Raw genomic sequence first — 18,452 nt, forward strand, 5'->3', positions numbered from 1 at the left:
GCTCTCAGCGTAGCAACACGCTCCCCCTGGGGACAGCAGCCCAAATTTCACACAGAGAAATCTGTTGTGACAAAACAAGAGCAATACAATAATACAATATAAACTGCCCCAACCCATCCCCCACCCCCTCCACCCCTACCCCCCCGGATGAGTGGGACTCACCTTCCACAGCTGATTGGGCACCTTGCAGTAGCTCCGATGGTTCTGCACAATCTTCATCACCTGTCCCGCCGCCTCGTTATGGCCCCTAGCCAGCATCTCAGGCAGGTTGTTGATGAATGCGTGCATCTGTCAAAAAGTCAGGACATCCGTCTCTCACAGATCTATCTGTCTGTCCATCTATCTACCCACCTATCTCTCTCTCCCTGATTTTTTTTAATAGAATAGAATATGTCTTTATTACCAAGTGTACCGAGGTCACAAGAAATTTTGTGGTTGATCACACAAAAAAACATGGATAACATCAACTGTGTGCGATACAAAACAAAAAAAATACAAACAAACAAAAAAAACTTGAGCTTGATCACTGAAATGAAATGCGGTATTTACAACCAGAAGGATGACAGAGAGATAGAAAAAAAGCAAATCCAGTGATCACCCTGATATGCCTGTATTCAATAACTACTAGGGCACGCACGCGCACACACACACACACACACACACACACACACGCACATAAAAAAAAGCAAACAATGGTGAAGAAGAAAACTACTGACACATTATTTCCAGAAAACATGAATAGTTTTATAACTGTAAAAAAGAAATAATTAAAACAAACATATACATATAACGCAACAAATCAAATCACTGAAAAATTAATGAACACCACCACTTAGCATCCCAGGGAGATTTAATCAATAATAATGATAATAATAATAATAATAATCATGACGATAATAACAACAATTATAATAATAACAATGATAGTGATAATAATATAGACCTGCAGTGCAAACTCCCCATACAATGGACTCTAAGCACTTCACATGGAAGAATACACACACAATAGTGCATAATGGCATACAACACACACACACACACACACACACACACACACACACACACACACACATTCAAAGAGAGAGAGAGAGAAACCAAGACAGTTCTACAGATTGCCAATATGAACCAGAACACCAGGCAGCACAAAATATGTCATACATGCACACACACACACATGCACATGCAATCAAAGCACACACACACCCGCACACACACACACACACACACAAACACAATGTACACACATGAGCACCCACACAAACACATACAGTACTCACTCACAAACGCACACACTTATGGAGTATTCAGCACAGAGAGAGAGAGAGAGAGAGAGAGAGAGAGAGAGAAGTGGGGTAAGGGGGAGTAAGGGGGTGAAGGAGAGAAATAAACAGATGACCAAACTTCGTCACATCCCATTCACAACATTGAACCGGAAGGTTTTCAAAAGACAACAGAGTATAGGCGAATGACAGGCAGGCAGAGAGAGAGGAAGAGAGTTGCAGATTTCCGAAGCCACACTGACGCTGCCGTATGCAAAACAGGTGATGTCCCCCTTGGGGTCCTGCATGTTGTTCATGGCCTTCATCACCAGGTCCACAGGGGCCCCCTTCAGCAGAACTGTCTCCAGGAAGTCCCTCTCGGACGTATTGCATGAGTTCCTCTGGTCATCCCCGTCCTGTCGACATTACAGGACAAGCATGCGCGCGCGCACACACACACGCACACACACACACACACACATACACAGACACACACACACACACACATATACACACACACACACACACACACACATACACAGACACACACACCCACACACACTCATAAAAAAAAAGCAAATAATGGTGAAGAAGAAAACTAATAACACATCATTTCCAGAAAACATTAATACTTTTATAACTGTAAAAAAGAAATAATTAAAATAAACACATTGTGCTTTTTGGGTTGTTTTTTTTTGTTTGTTTGTTTGTTTTTGTTTTTGTTTTTTTTGGTTTTGTTTTTTGGTTTTTTTTTTTTTCTCAAGGCCTGACTAAATGCGTTGGGTTACGCTGCTGGTCAGGCATCTGCTTGGCAGATGTGGAGTAGCTATATATGGATCTGACTGAACGCAGTGACGCCTCCTTGAGCTACTGATACTAATACTGATACAGCCCCAGCTTTAGTTTCTCTTAAAGTAGATGTCACTGCCTTCGGACAACTCCATATATACACTACACCACACCACGCTGTCTCCAGGAAATCCCTCCCGGACATACTGCATGAGTTCCTCTTGTTGTCCTCGTCCTGTCAACATTACAGCCCAGTTTAAGTTTCTCTCAAAAGAGACGTCACTGCATTCAGACAACTCCACATATATATTCACTACACCACACCACATCTGCTAGGCAGATACCTGACCAGCAGCATAACCCTACACGCTACTTGGGCCTGAATTGCAAGGACTGTTTATTTGTGTACCTATCAGAGTGTGCTCCTTCTACAGGATGTTGCCACAGGACAAAACTTATGGTGCCATGGGTTCTTTTCCAGAGTGCAAGTGCATGCTGCACATGTGACTTTGGTTTGCTGTCTCATCGAAATGATTAGATGCTCAATTTGATTTTCCTGTCAAACTTTGGAGAAAGGGTGAGACCGAAATATGAACCAGGACCCTCATGGATACTGTATTGGCAGATAAACGTTCCCATCATTCTGCTACCTTCCTCCTCCAAAATGTTTCTGCTGGGGCTCGAACCCAGGACCTTCCGCATGTTAGGCCAACGTTACTAACCACTTTGCCACCTTCCCCATGTCTTGGATTTGGACTGGTTATTACCTTGACCTTGTTTCACTACTAGCAACATTCACGATAACAGTCTGTGGCTTTGGGTAGCTTTCTATCTTCATTTCTCAACTATTGCTGGCTTTAGACAGCATTGTATCTTCATTTCTCTACAATCTTTGTATTTACGTAGCTTTATATCTTCACTTCACTACAATCTTTGGATTTAGATAGCTTTATATCTTCATTTTCTCAACAATCTTTGGGTTTAGATAGCTTTATATCTTCATTTTCTCAAGAATCTTTGGGTTTAGATAGCTTTATATCTTCATTTTCTTGACAATCTTTAGATTTAGGTAACTTTGTATCTTCATTTCACTACAATCTCTGCTTTAGATTTGTGTGTGTGCAACACTCCAAAACTGTTTCTCTTTGTACCACATGCATCTCATACAGATTTTTAGGGGACATTTCCCCATTCCCCGAATCTCAAACTGTCTCATCACTGACATGGGAATGAAGAAGAAGGAATAATCAAGCCCAGTGGGCAGAATCTAAAACTGTCTCGTCACTGACGTGTGAAAGAAGAAGGAGGAATAAACGTGGTGGCGGTCTCCACGTTGATAGGGACGCTCACTCAGTCTGGCTCCACGACTAAGCCATTACTGTTGTCAGTATGGGGCTTAGTAGGTGGTGTCCTAAGTACATTAAATCAGAACAGGAACCACTGAACACCACCAGTGACTCAGCAGCAGTGCAGGGTCTCCTGTGGTGTGTGGCCTCCTTACGACCTAACATCGATGGTTCCTTGCGAACTGCCAACGCTGGAACTGTGCCGGACAAACCCAGGTGTGGCCGTGTATGGAGGAATCTAAATGAGCGGCGTGGGAGTAATGCCACTGAAATGGGGCTGATGACGGGGGAAAAAAAAAAGAAGAAGGAATAATGAAGCCCAGTGGGCGGGCAGCCACACAGGGAGGGTGTACCTTGATCAGGGCGTTGTTGCCCTCGCGGGCCCCTCTGCTGGCCATCAGGGGACGGATTCGACCAACTCCCAGGGAACGATAGTTGTACCTGCCCACAGAAAACGTGAAAAGTGACCCAAACGGGCGCAACAGCCGAGTTATTAAAGCATTGGACTTTCAATCTGAGGTTCCCGGGTTCGAATCTCAGTAACAGCGCCTGGTGGGTAAAGGGTGGAGATTTTTCTGAATCAGCATATGTGCAGACCTGCTAGTGCCTGTATACACACGCAGAAGATCAAATATGCATGTTAAAAGTATGCTATAATCCATGTCTGCATTCGGTGGGTTATGGAAACAAAAACATACACAGCATGCACCCCCCTGAAAACCAAGTATGGCTGCCTACAAGGCGGTAAATAAGCAAAACGGTCATGCACGTAAAATGTTACATGTCTGTCTGAGTGTGTATGTGTGTGTGCCTGAAATCTGATTGAATGACACTGGAAACGAATGATGATCGCCCAATGGCAGCTGTCAGTTGGCTCTACCTAGGTAGGCAGCCTGTTGTGCAAGTGGCTCCCAGTTTGTAAAGCACTTAGAACTTGGTCTCCAACCGAGGATAGGTGATATGCATTCGGGCAAATGATTATATGCTACACCGCATCTGCAAGTCAGATGCCTGACCAGCAGCATAACCCTCAACGAGCTTAGTCAGGCCTTGAGTGCATGCAAAAATATATTTGTGTATTCATCAAAGTGGATTTCTTCTGGTGGCCGAACGGTTAAGATGCTTATCTGCCAATACAGGTGTCAATGAGGGTGTTGGTTCAATTCCCGGTCTTGACCTTTATCCCAAGTTTGATTAAAAAATCAAACTGAGCATCTGTTTATTCGAATGAGTCAATAAACCAGGGTCTCGTGTGCAGTACGCACTTGGCACACTAAAAAAGAATCCTTGGCAAAACGAGTGTTGTCCTCTGGCAAAACTCTGTTTTTAGCATGATTCCCCAATCGAGCTACATAATTATGTGACCTGGTTGGAAACATAATTTGACAACAAACAAGAACGCCAGAGAATCGACAGACAGGCAGAAAATATGAAAAAAACTTAACCGTATGAAGAGCACAGGAACAGGAGTCATGATGGCTGCCGGAAAAAGAGGGTGCTAGCCAGCGGGACAAAGGGGAGGTTACCTACTTCCAGGAGGTTATCGGCCGTAGTTTCGTTTTCTCCGCATAGGCGGATAGTAGTTTGCACAGGACAGGAATGTCAGACCCCTGCCGGAGTCTGCACTAGTTGGGTCACGGTTAAGTATGTGTAATTAAACTCTGTTTTAAAAAATCCACTCTGACAGGCACACAAATATGTAGAGCCTGCACTCAAGGCCTGACACAGCCCTGGGTTATGCTGCTGTCGGGTATCTGTCGAGCAGATGCAGTTTGACGTACATGCATTTGTCTGAACGCAGTGACGCTTCTCGAGAAACAGAAACTGAAACTGAAGTCTAAATTCTCACTAACATATACAGACTGATATCCCCTATTATTGTATTGATGTGCTCTTTTTCTCACAACAGATCCCTCTGCACGAAATTCAGGCTGCTGTCCCCAGGGAGAGCGTGACACCACAGAGCAGCACCAACCTCTTCATTCTGCCTGCAAGAATTGATGCATCAATAAGGGAAATGGGTTTTTTTTCCTAAAATGATGTCTAGTCTAACCCCACTGCTGTGGCAAGGGTCTCATCCCTGTCCTGAGCAAAACGCTTCTACACTCAGGTCGAGAAATCATAAGAGGCTGTGGCAAGTGAACTCCATTTGTGATTTACCTCCCTTCTTTGAGCCAATGCAGCGCCCTCTTTGACAGCAACCGAAACCTAGCCAGTGAGGCATAGAGAAAACAGAGGAAGCAGGGAAAATCGGATGGTATTTACTGTGGGTCTGGTGATAAGTTCGTTGGATTAAACATAATTTGGGTTGGGAGGGAGGGGAGGGGGGGTTTCAAGGGGGGGGGGGGGGGGGGGGGGAGTCCTATTAATTACACATACGAGATCATCATCAATTAATGAATGCTTCAAGGAATCTATATGTGGAAACACAAGCCCAACAAACAAGCATACTGAGGGAAGAATGTAACTGTTCATGACAAATTTCAGTTTCAATTTTTCAAGGAGGCGTCACTGCATTCGGACAAATCCACATATATATGTGATACACTACATCTGCTAGGCAGATGCCTGACCAGACGGACGACAACTTACGTGCCAGTCCCCAGCCTGGAGAGCAGCATCCTGTCAGGGTGACTGTCTCGCTTTCTCTCGTCAAACTTCTGACCAAAATAGTCCTCCATCAGCAGCTCCATGGCCTCTTTGTTGCCCAGCTCCAAGGCGTAATCCAGTGGTGTCTTCTTCACCATCTCACTGCGATAGTGATCCAGCTGTAAGACATATCAGACACAATAAATGTAGATAGATAGACAGATAGATGGATTGATGGATGGATAGACAGATAGATATATAGTGTTACTCTGGTCTGTACTAATGTTACTCTGGTCTCTACTGGTAAAAAAGTTGCTCTAGTCTCTCATTCATTCATTATGCCCATCGCTCCTGGTGGAGCATAGGCCATCGATGACCCCTCGCCATCGCACTGTGATCTGGGCTGTTCTGGCCATTCCAGTCCAGTTGGTGCTCTAGTCTCTATTAGTACAAAACTACTCTGGTCTCTGTCAGTACAAATGTTACTCTGGTTTCTGCCAATACAAACATTACTCTGGTCTCCATTACCATGAAGGTTACTCTGGCCTCAGCACAACAGTTACTCTGGTCATTCAGTACAAAAATCACCCTGGCCTCTGTCAGTATAAAATTACTCATACAAAGTTACTCTGGTCTTTGTCAGTACAAAAATTATCCCGGTCTCTGTCTCGAAAAACATTACTTCAGTCTCTATCTCTACAAAACAAAAGTTACTCTGGTCTTTGTACAGCACACAATCAATGATGCTTGACACTCACGCTGTCGATTTTGTCTGCATCCTTCAGCAGTTTCTTCAGCATCTTGCTGTCCTTGAGCTTCACCGCACGGAAAGCCAGCTTAGCGTTGGAGTATTTGGAGACGTAAGGCATGTATGTACTGCACAGAGCCAATCACAGCATCATCATCAACATGACGGGGCGGAACAGCCTAGTGGTTAAAGCGTTGGACTTTCAATCTGAGGGTCTCGGGTTCGAATTCCAGTCATGGCGTCTGGTAGGGATACAAGGGGTGTAGATTTTTCAAATCTCTCAGGTCAACAGACGTGCAGATCTGCTTGTACCTGAACACCCCTTCGTGCGTATATGCACGCAGAATAACAAATATGCACATCACACATCCAATAATCCATATCAGCGTTCGGCAGGTTATGGAAACAAGAACATACCCAGCATGCACCCACCCTCCCTTCCCAAAAATCGAGTATTACTGCCCACATGGCAGGGGTAAGAACGTTATAACCGTAAAAACCCACTCGTGCATACGAGTGAACTTGGGGAGTCGCAGCCCACGAACAAAGGAGAAAAAGATCATCAACACCGATCAGTCAGGAGAATTGAATTGAAAATGTAACCCCACTTCAATCAAAACTTGTTGCATATTGTGATATAGCCCAGCCGACCACAAAAGGACAATTTTGGGGAGGGGGGGGTTGGGGGGGGGGGGGGGTATAATGTCACAAACAACAATGTTCATTTTTAACACCAATCAGTAAGAACACCAAATTGCCATACCAAGAAAAAGACCCAAAATATTCAAGACCTTACAGAAAAACAACAGCACATACATGACTGGACCTATAAAGCAAAAAGTAATTCATAAAAAGAGAAGAAGAAAAAACAAGGTGCAGCAAAGAAAAAAAGGGGGGGGGGGGGAAGAAAGAAAAACAAAGAGCAACAGAAAAAGATTCCAGCCAAATAACTTCCATGTGTGTATATGTATACATGTATGTATTTATACATTTGAAAATGATACATGTATTCATTACTCAGTGGAGAGAGGAGTGCATGGGGTGGGGGGTGCTCTGTGTGTGTGTGTGTGTGGATGTGTGTGTGTTTGTGTGTGGTGTGTGTGTGTGTGTGTGTGTGTGTGTGTGATTGTATGTTGTGTGCTTTGTATGTGTGTGTGTGTGTGTGTGTGTGCACGCGTGCGCGCACGTGCGCATGCGTGTATGTGTGCATTCTGTTCATGATGTGAGGGTGGTGATTGTTTCTGTTGCTTCTCTTCTGTAATAAGTCATTTGTGGAATTTTCTTGAATTTTCTTGATTATTGTTGTTTCTTTCTCGTTAAATGTAATTTGTGAAGTGCCATGAGCCTCTATCCATGAGGGAACAGCAATAGAGAAGAGCACTTTATTATGATGATTATCATTATCATTATCATTATTATTATCATCAGTCCTGAAGCAGCACAAGTAGTGAAGAGTACTTACGTGGTGTCCCACAGAGGATCTTTGTCCAGGATTTTCACGGAGGGGTTGGGCTTCAGAGTCGTATCATCGTCCTTCACCGCCTTCTTTCTCTTCCGCTCCTCTGCATCTACATTACCATTATCATCATTGTTGTCATTAAAAAAAAATGAAAATATCTAAACAACTAAACTCGCTCTTTATATCTTGGATGATAAGGATAATGGTGAGGATGATGATAGAGATCCTTATATAGCACCTATCCTCGGTCAGAGATCCAAGTCCTAAGCACTTTACCGAGTCATTTGCACAGCTGGCTGCCTGTCTGGGTAGAGCTGACAGAGAGCCGCCAGTGGGCGCTCATCATTCGTTTCCTATGTCATTCATTCAGTCAGGTTTCAGTCAAGTGTGCGCACACACACACACACACACACACACACATCATTCGTTTCCTGTGTCATTCATTCAATCAGGTTTCAGTCACGCGCACGCGCACGCGCACACACACACACACACACACGCACACATGCACACACACTCGCACAGACATGTAACATGTTATATGTAAGACAGTTTTGTTTATTCACCCCACTATTTAGGCAAAATCTACAAAGTTTTGGAATCAAAACTCCAACGTACAATGTCAGAGACTAAGACAATGACTGGGTTTTTTTTATTCTTTTTCTCTTCTCTTGGATTCCCCACATTTACATGCTCTCACAATACTGTGTCTTGTGTATTGTTTGTATATTAACAGTATGTATAACACTAAGGTATAATATCTTGTTTACTTTTGTTTAACCCCTTCAAACACTGTAATGGCATTATACTGAATAAATCTTCTTCAGCTGCAACATCACACTGCCACTGACTGAAATTCACATCTTTTGGATGAGACAATAAACCGAGGTCCCATGTGCAACATGCCAACTTAGCACATGTTAAAGAAACCAACAGAAACAAAAGAGTTGTCCCTGGAAATATTCTGTAGGAAAATCCTCTTTCAGAGATGCCAACCCCTGTCAAGTGTTTGTAAGAACAATCAGGAAATTTGGTAGGAACTTTGAATCTGGAAGGAATGCTCCGACTCTGAGCCACATCAGCCAAAATGCACAGATATTTTTCAGTGTACGTTTGGCGAAACTTCTGTTCCAGCCGCTGCTTCTTTACAGCTGACACATCTGTGGCACTGTATCGCTTCCCTGGTCTTTGTTCGTCTTGTTTCTCACAACTGGAATCCACAGCTGACATCTCTGTTTCGAGCCGCTTGTTCCTTCCGTGCACTCCATAACTTAATCCACCGGGCACAGAGGCTGTTTGACCGAGACACATCTTGTAGCCACGTTCTCTCTTGTTCAGGCAAACGATTAAGCTGATTGGTCCACTCAATGTTGTTTCAATTTAAACACACACGCTGAGCATCATAACATGAGACCAAGGTTAGTAGTGACTGCCCTGGCCTCATGATCGACAGGTCTAGACCGTCTGGGTAATGTTACAACAGGAAAGCACGTGACAATGTAGTAAAAAATGAACTCGTCGGAACAATTTTGACGTTGGCGTAATGTCGGAACAAACTGCATTCCAGGGTAACAAAATGCAGCAAAATCGTAACAGTTGGCATCTCTGCTCTTTGACGGTATATTTGCAGACAGAAAAAAAGAAAAAAAGACTGGGTGATGCTGCACTGCTCTCCATGGGGAGAGTTTCACACAGAGAAAACTGTTGTGGTGGTAAAAAGTCAAACAATAGAATATTCTCCACTTAGCTCACCATATGCTGACAGAAAATATTCTGACATGATGTGCACAACAGAAGAGAATGTTGTTGTTCTTATTATTTTTCTTTCTTTCTTTTTTTTTTTTTTTTTTTGGTCTTTTTAAGCAGTATTATTAAAAGACATAAAAAAAAACAGACACACATAACACCCAGATACAGACATTACCATCCACATGCACACACACACTCACACACACATATACATGCACAAGGTTACCATTATCATCACTACAGTGTGTACCCGTGACAAACCTTTTTTCTTCTTCTCTTTCTTCTCCTCCCTCTCTTGAGCCTTCTTGGTTTTCTCTCTCTCTTTCTGTGAAGCTGTCTTTTTCAGCCGTGGCTTCTTCTCTGCAACAAAATGGCCACACACACATTTTACAGGTAAAATGAGGTATTATGGCCACACACATGTGGGTACATTATGTAGTAACAATGTGTGGTTAGAAACGGACCAACAATTCGGATCCGTTTCTGTTTACCAGTTCTTCAGAACACTGTGTGTGTGTGCGTGTGTGTGTGTGTGTGTGTGTGATGTTAGAGTGTGTGATGTTTCCACGTTTCTGTGTCTGTATATATTTGAAATGTAGACATGGCCTAAAATTTCCGCATGGCACAACAAAGTTACAATATCACAACAAAACAATAAAATTTCATTTCTTCATGAACATATATTCAATCGTTTTACCCACGTGACACACACACACACACACACACACACACACACACACACACACACACACACACACACACACACAAACTGCCAACAACATGACCAGATAAAAACCACAGCAAAACTGGGCAAAAACTATCCAGCAGAATCCCTTGCAATGCACAGCAAACAACCACACAGCCAACATGCAGCAATGAAAGAAACAGCAATAATGAGAAGGGGGAGGGCTCATAAAATACACAGCGCACCTTTTGTGGCACCTTTGGCCTTTGACCCGGCCGATGCACCTGCCTGCAGCTTGCGTCGCTTGACCGGAGGCTCATAGTCAATCTGGACTGCTTCGTCCACTGCACAAAAAATACAACTAATGATTATATAGGAAATTTTTTTCCTAAAATTATGTTTACCAAACATACTTACCATGACCCACTAGTGCAGACTCTGGCAGGGAGTCAGATTCCTGTCCTGTGCAAACTACTATCCGCCTATGCGGAGAAAACGAAAGTAGCTACAAAAATAATACAACTAATGATTATAACGTGCATTTATACAGATAGCCCTTTCCCTGCAGCTGTAAGTGTATTTAATGATACAGCTCTTGTGACACAGACTTACTAAAAATATCGTTTCAAGAACAATCAATAATACATCTCTTGTGACACAAACTCACTAAAAATACTATTTCAAGAACATTTAAAAATACATCTCTTGCAACACAAATTCGCTAAAAATACCACTTAAAGAACAGTGTAAAATCACTCACAACTCAGATATCTCTCCCACCTCACACCCTCACCCCTCCAAACACACACACACTGACGATCAGATCTGAAAGATTTAAAATAGTGGAGCAGTGCCTGGTATTTTGTGGTGGAGATTTCCAAAACTGATGGCCAAAGTGTGCATATGTACACAAACCATGGGACTTGCATCTTAACACTGGATTTCAAATGTGTGCGTGTGTCAAACAACGCAAGTCAGGGAGGGGTTGGACTGGAAATCTTTACTTAAGTCAAAGAGGTACAATGATGCAGAAACCATTCAATGAACTGAAATATATACATGCTATTTTGAACTTTATTCTCTAAGATACTGGAAGCAAGTGTCACTTATACACCAGTGGAGCACACGTTTGTTTGCGAGAGGCAAAGATCAGATGAGTAGGTGAAGTTTGAACAACAGGAAATTCATAGTATTCACTGTCACCCCCTCTGTCAACAACAACAGCAACAGGAAATTCATAAAACTCTCTTCCATCACAGCTGACAAAATCGAACTTGGCAGGACATCCATCTTTCTTTCCAGCTCAGTCAGGAACCTCAGCGTTGTTCTTGACAACACACTGTCCATGCAAAAATTTATCAGTCACACATGTCAATCCTACTACTGTCAACTGCGACGCATCAGTTCCGTTCGGAAATATCTGTCCATCGACGCAACATCTAGACTTGTTGTTTCTCTATTTCTCTTTCGCCTTGACTACTGTAACTCTCAATTGTCTGGTTTGCCTGCTTCGTCCATTCAGTCCCTTCAGCACATATAAAATTCTGCTGCCCGACTCGTACTCAGAAAGAAAAGATCTGAGTAAATCACTCCTATTTTGCAACATCTCCATTGGCTCCCTGTCTCACACCAAATAAAGTATAAGATCAGCACTCTATGTTATATATGTATTCACAAATCTGCCCCTTCCTATCGTTGTGGCTGCCTTCACCTCGACACTCCATCTTGCTCTCTATGATCGGCTTCGGATCCACTCTGTTTAAGCATACCCAGATTCAAACACTCCACTGTTGGACGCCATTCTTTCTCTGTCTCTGGACCTTGTATTTGGAATTAACTTCCTCTTTTGCTTCGTCAGGTCTCCGCACTCAGTTCTTTCAAGTCTGACCTTAAAACCCACCTCTTCACAAGATAGCCTCCCTCCCCTACCTCTTCCTTGTCTTCAGTTTCTTCAGTTGTGAACAACAACAACAGGAAATTCACAGTCTTCACTGTCATCCCTTGTGTCAACAACAAAAACAGGAAATTCACAGTATTCACTGTCATCCCTTATGTCAACAACAACAACAGGAAATTCACAGTATCCCTCTCATCCCCTATGTCAACAACAGGAAATTCACAGTATCCCCTGTCATCCCCTATGTCAACAACAACAACAACAAGAGGAAAGAAATTCCGGGTATTCACCATCATCCCCGATGTCTCCCTTGTCCATTTTGCCAGACTCCACATCCTGAGCCACTTGCATCAGCCGCTCCGTTTCCTCCTTGTCTTCTTCCTTCAGCCAGTAGGACACCCCTCGCCTGTCAACCGCAACCTGACAACAGACAAGCAGGCACACTGACAACAGACCAGCAGGCACACTGACAAACATGTCGTTAACCTTACAGCACTTCAAAACAGACCAGCAGACACACTTACATACACATCCTTGCAGCACCAGCACTTCAAAACAGACCAGCAGACACACTGATATACATATCCTTGCAGCACTTCAAAAAAGACCAGCAGACACATTACTGATAACAGACCAGCAGACACATTGACAAATATGCTGCAAACCTTGCAGCACTTCAAAACAGACCAGCAGACACACTGACAACATGTTGTTAACCATACAGACCTTACAGCGCTTCAAAACAGACCAGCAGACACATTGACAAACATGCTGTGAACCTTGCAGCACTTCAAAACAGACCAGCAGACACACTGACAAACATGCTGTGAACCTTGCAGCACTTCAAAACAGACCAGCAGACACACTGACAAACATATCGTTAACCTTACAGCACTTCAAAACAGACCAGCGGACACACTGACAAAGATGTCATTAACCTTACAGCATTTCAAAACAGACCAGCAGACACACTGAAAAACATGTCGTTAACCTTACAGCACTTCAAAACTGACAATTCAGAGATGGCAGAGACTTCACACACAAATAACAGTAAAAATATAAAAATAATAAAATGCTTCTACTCCTACCACTAATAATAATAATCATCATTATTATTATTATTATCATAAAATCAATCAATCAATATATAAATAAATGAATATAAAAAAAAGAATAAATAAAAGAGGCTGAACAGCTGAAGGCTTATCAAAACAAGAAATGGGGGGGACGGTGGGGGAGGGGAGGGGAGAGATTAAGTGGATGCCTCAGAACCCTCCCTCCCTCCTGAACAGTCAACTTTTCCCTTCTAGTGCCAGTGAAGTAACCGTGTGTTCTGGTCAGAATCACGATTACACATGGAGCTTATGAGCTGTTCCAGTTGTCCCCTTCTAGTGCCAGTGAAGTAACCGTGTGTTCTGGTCAGAATCACGATTACACATGGAGCTTATGAGCTGTTCCAGTTGTCCCCTTCTAGTGCCAGTGAAGTAACCGTGTGTTCTGGTCAGAATCACGATTACACATGGAGCTTATGAGCTGTTCCAGTTGTGAGAGTGGAGGTGTGGGGGCAGGGGGGGCAGGGGGTGGAGGGAGGGAGGCAGACACTGACTGCTATGTGATGTAAAACATCACACACACACACACACACACAAGAATGCTCACATCTATGGGTCACTGGATGTATGAGAATGACTTACATCCACAATTTTGCACTGCTGGGGGGCTGTTAAATATACAAATATGATAAGTCCAAATTCTGGTATTGACCAAAACAAGACAAATATTGGGAAAATAACCCCGACTGATATATAATGTTCTCTGGAACGATGGATTAAAAATCTTCGTGTGTGCATTCTCTTCAGTGCCTGACTGATAAAAGTAACAGGTGGACAACAATAAAAATCACACTGTGAACTGTCCTTGTGTGAACTCAGTGTTCACAATCACAGTGCTTCACATTGTACTGTCCAATGGTACTGTTTATTCCATTGGGAATTTCACTGATAAGTTTGCAGTGTCATTTTCTGTGTCTCAATGCGAAGACATTCAGAGACGGAGGGGGCAGTGGTTAATATATTTGAAATATTTGCAATATGTGTGCATATCATTTTGTTTCATTCTGCACCTAATCATTTTCAGGAAAAATGACCAAGTAAACAATACTCATGACTACAGATGGCAAATGACATACTTCCACGCTTTAAGTGGAATGGACTGGTAACCACCATGCAAACATGCAGAATCTTACAAAGCAATCACTGAGGGAACAGTGCATATTTCTATGTCCATACGTGGAAATCCTTTTTTCTTTTTTTCCTTTTCTTTTAGCAGGACACAGGAATCATAAAACTTTTTTTTTTAATAGGACACCCAAGTGACTGACAGATGGAAAGATGTCATATATGCTTCATTTCAGAGGCATCACCACTACTCCTCACAAAATGATAAGGACGGACAGCTGGAGGTGAGGGTGTATGTGCGTATGTGCATGTATCTGTGCAGGTGTGTATATATCTGAGCATGAACGTAGCAACACTTTACACACTATCTCCCAACCTCCATAAGAATGGTGGTGGGGTCCACAACATCAGGATACATCAGTTCAAAGGCATTATCAGACGCAGGCTGGGCCGAATCGGAGCGCCTCTTCTTACTGCCCCGTTTCTTCTGCTTGGCTGTCTTTGGTCCCAGCCAGCGCACTTTGGCCATCTTGGTGGTGTTGTAGATGTTGTTCACTGCCCGGCAGAGGTAAAACCCCCCTGTGAAAAACAAAGGAGCGCAGTGGAGTGATGGCCTAGAGGTAACACGTCCGCCTAGGAAGCGAGAGAATCTGAGGGCGCTGGTTTGAATCACGGCTGAGCCGCCGATATTTTCTCCCCCTCCACTAGACCTTGAGTGGTGGTCTGGATGCTAGTCATTCGGATGAGACGATAAACCGAGGTCCTGTGTGCAGCATGCACTTAGCGCACGTAAAAGAACCCACGGCAACAAAAGGGTTGTTCCTGGCAAAATTCTGTAGAAAAATCCACTTCAACAGGAAAAACAAATAAAACTGCACGCAGGAAAAAATACAAAAAAAAAAAAAAAAGGGTGGCGCTGTAGTGTAGCGACACGCTCTCCCTGGGGAGAGCAGCCCGAATTTCACACAGAGAAATCTGTTGTGATAAAAAGGAATACAAATACAAATACAAAACGTACACAACCATGCAGTGTCTCTGAAAATCTGAACGTCGCATTAGTATGCATCATCAGCACACTCTGATACATTGTTACCACCAGAAAGACTGAATATCATACAGAGATCATATTTTGCTATCATTATACTATTACCACCAGAAAGACTGAATATCATAAAGAGATCATATTTTAATACCATTATCCTACTGGTCCGACTGGCACTTGTTCTTCATATTCAGCCGATCTGAAACTGATCTACTGCCCTCCCCTGACCTTACTCTCTCACCTGGATCTTATTCTAGCCAGATGACATTACCCTTAACACTGTTCTGAATGACAAACACCTGAAAGCACTGAAGTAATACATCTGCCAAGAAAGTAAGAGAATCTGAGCATACAGGATCAAATCCTACACTAGCCAGGATTTGTTCCCCCAAAAATGGTCTGGATGCTAGTCATTTTGATGAGACAATAAACCAAAGTCCCATGTGCAGCATGCACTTAACTCATGCGAAAGAACCAACAGAAACAAGAGAGTTGTCCTTGGCAAAATTTTGTGTGCATGTGTATGCATGTGAAAGTGTGTGCATGAATGAAGCCAAACTGAATAACATAGGAAAGAAATAATTGCCTAATGGCTTGGTCTCTGACCGAGAACAGGTGCTATATAAGTGTCCATATCAATCAATTTTTACTCAGCGAAATGTAACCTTCACACCCTGCATGTAAGCACTAGTCTTCCACCACAGCACCACTGCCTGTTGCATACTGTACCTTCTTCACTGCGGACTGTGAGGTAAGCCCCAGCATCAAACCACAGCTCCTTGCCTCCAGGTTTCTTCTGTGGTACAGCTGCTGCTGCTTTCACTGAGCCCTTCTTCATCATGCTGCCTTTAGACCCCGAGCGACTCAAAGATCTGTTGATGCTGCCTTTGGATCCAGACCTGCTCATGCTGCCCTTTGATCCAGACCTGCTCACACTGCCTTTAGAGCCAGACCTGCTCATGCTGCCTTTAGACCCAAACCTGTTCAAACTCGGGGTCTTGCTCAAGCTGCGCACTTTGGATGGAGACTTGCTGACACTGGCTGTCCGTGGTGACGCCTTGGCTCGAGAGGAAGACAAAGCCAGAGTTTTGGATGAGGATTTAATGAGGGTATCTTCCTTTCTGGGTGAGGCCTGCTCGTCTTCCTCCACCAGTCTGGACGGAGGTTTGGATGGTCGCCTGGAGAGCTGGCGAGAACTCGAGGATGCTGCAGACATACGTGTCTTGGACACTTCTCTCACAGTGAAGGAGGCCCTGACGCTGACAATGCTTGACCTGCTGGTGACCGTGACCTTGGACTGACTCTCCTCATCTGAGCTCAACTGTTTGGTGGACGCTCGCCGCAGAGACGGCACAGAGCTGTCACTGCCGGAAGTGGCAGCACTGTCCTTCCTGCCCTTGTCTCCGTCGTCTGAGGTGGTCGACCGCACCGAGACCAGTGTCTTTGAAAGACGCTTCACCTGACACAGTATACAAAATCCATTAGCATATAAAAATTTCTTTTTTTCTATTTTATTCTTTTTCAAACATTTATTTCTGCATAGTCTACAATGATAGAATCAAAATAATGGTTATAATGACAGGTCAGAGGATAGCGCAACCAGTCAATCCCTCTTCCCCGACAAACTGAATTCAGACAGACAATTGTCATACTTCCATCATAACCATAGAAGGAATACAGACACCATACTTATCAATAAGTTAAACAACACTGCAGCTCACAACAAAGTAGTGGGTTTTGTTGGGGGTTTTTTTTGGCAGGGGGGGGGGGGGGGTCTGTTTGTTTTTTTGTTTTTTTTTCTAACTAGTGTATTCACAGATTCATAATCTCAGCTGTCCCAATCTATGTGCAAGACAGGTGCTAAAAGGCCTGCTAATCAAATCATTCAAAACATTTCTTTAAATAAGACACAAAGTGATTGAACAGGTCTGGTTGTCAGCCATCCACTCAGCTACGCTCCAACTATTTTACACACTATATAATATAGTACACTATGATGTATTCATGATACCTGAAGATTAATAGCATATCCCAGCAACTGTGCAAGGACTGTGAAAATCAAGTGAAATCTATAAAATGAAAAGGTAAAATGTAAGGTATGCCCATTAAAACCAATTGTACTTAACTCTTTCACCACCATAAGCGACTTTAGCCGACATCCAGGGGTCAGTCTCATAATACTTGTTCTGCGTAAATGACTTTATACTTTAGTTTTAAGCGTTTCCGGTTTTTCACCGTTTTTTCACTTCCTGTCAATGCTTATTTAGCAGGTTAAAGGCCGAGACTAAGTTCCAAAAATATAACAATTTAACCAGCTAAATAAGATGTCTATAAATACATAAATAAGATGTTCATAAATAAGACAGTCATGTTAAAAGGACATTTTTCACATTGTAACAAAGCTTGACAGCTGCAATAAAACAATGGCTAACCTTTGCTCCCTGACCTAGTTTGAAGTGGACAAGTCTATAGTGTTGTTTTGACATGAACCGAAGCCTATGACTGAGAGCATCCTATCTAAAATATTTGGTGATGGGGAGTGTTTTTCACATAAACACTTGACAGTGAAAAAGTTTATTTAATGGAAAGGTAAAAGTAAGGTGCGCCCATTAGAATCAAGCGTAATTAACACAATGGAAAGGTAAAAAGTAAGGTGTGCCCATTAGAATCAAACGTGATTAACCCCTAGGCTGCCTATATGACGAGATAACT

General features: G+C 43.1%; 1 protein-coding gene across 1 annotated transcript in view; it reads right to left on the minus strand.

Moving 5' to 3' along the window:
* LOC143295161 (uncharacterized) overlaps window positions 1–18,452 on the minus strand; it is a 121,240-nt gene that overhangs the window by 100,158 nt on the left and 2,630 nt on the right. Inside the window, exons 3-13 of the mRNA XM_076606735.1 lie at window positions 16,470–17,199; window positions 15,075–15,277; window positions 12,812–12,941; window positions 10,870–10,968; window positions 10,201–10,299; window positions 8,194–8,299; window positions 6,742–6,859; window positions 5,987–6,162; window positions 3,748–3,835; window positions 1,523–1,675; window positions 163–288 (exon numbers count right to left, since the gene is read on the minus strand). Coding sequence (XP_076462850.1) covers window positions 163–288; window positions 1,523–1,675; window positions 3,748–3,835; window positions 5,987–6,162; window positions 6,742–6,859; window positions 8,194–8,299; window positions 10,201–10,299; window positions 10,870–10,968; window positions 12,812–12,941; window positions 15,075–15,277; window positions 16,470–17,199 — 2,028 coding nt within the window. The remainder of the gene's footprint in view (window positions 1–162; window positions 289–1,522; window positions 1,676–3,747; window positions 3,836–5,986; window positions 6,163–6,741; window positions 6,860–8,193; window positions 8,300–10,200; window positions 10,300–10,869; window positions 10,969–12,811; window positions 12,942–15,074; window positions 15,278–16,469; window positions 17,200–18,452) is intronic.

This window comes from Babylonia areolata, chromosome 20 (genome assembly GCF_041734735.1).
Source record: "Babylonia areolata isolate BAREFJ2019XMU chromosome 20, ASM4173473v1, whole genome shotgun sequence".
In the NCBI taxonomy this organism is placed as follows: Eukaryota; Metazoa; Mollusca; class Gastropoda; order Neogastropoda; family Buccinidae; genus Babylonia; species Babylonia areolata.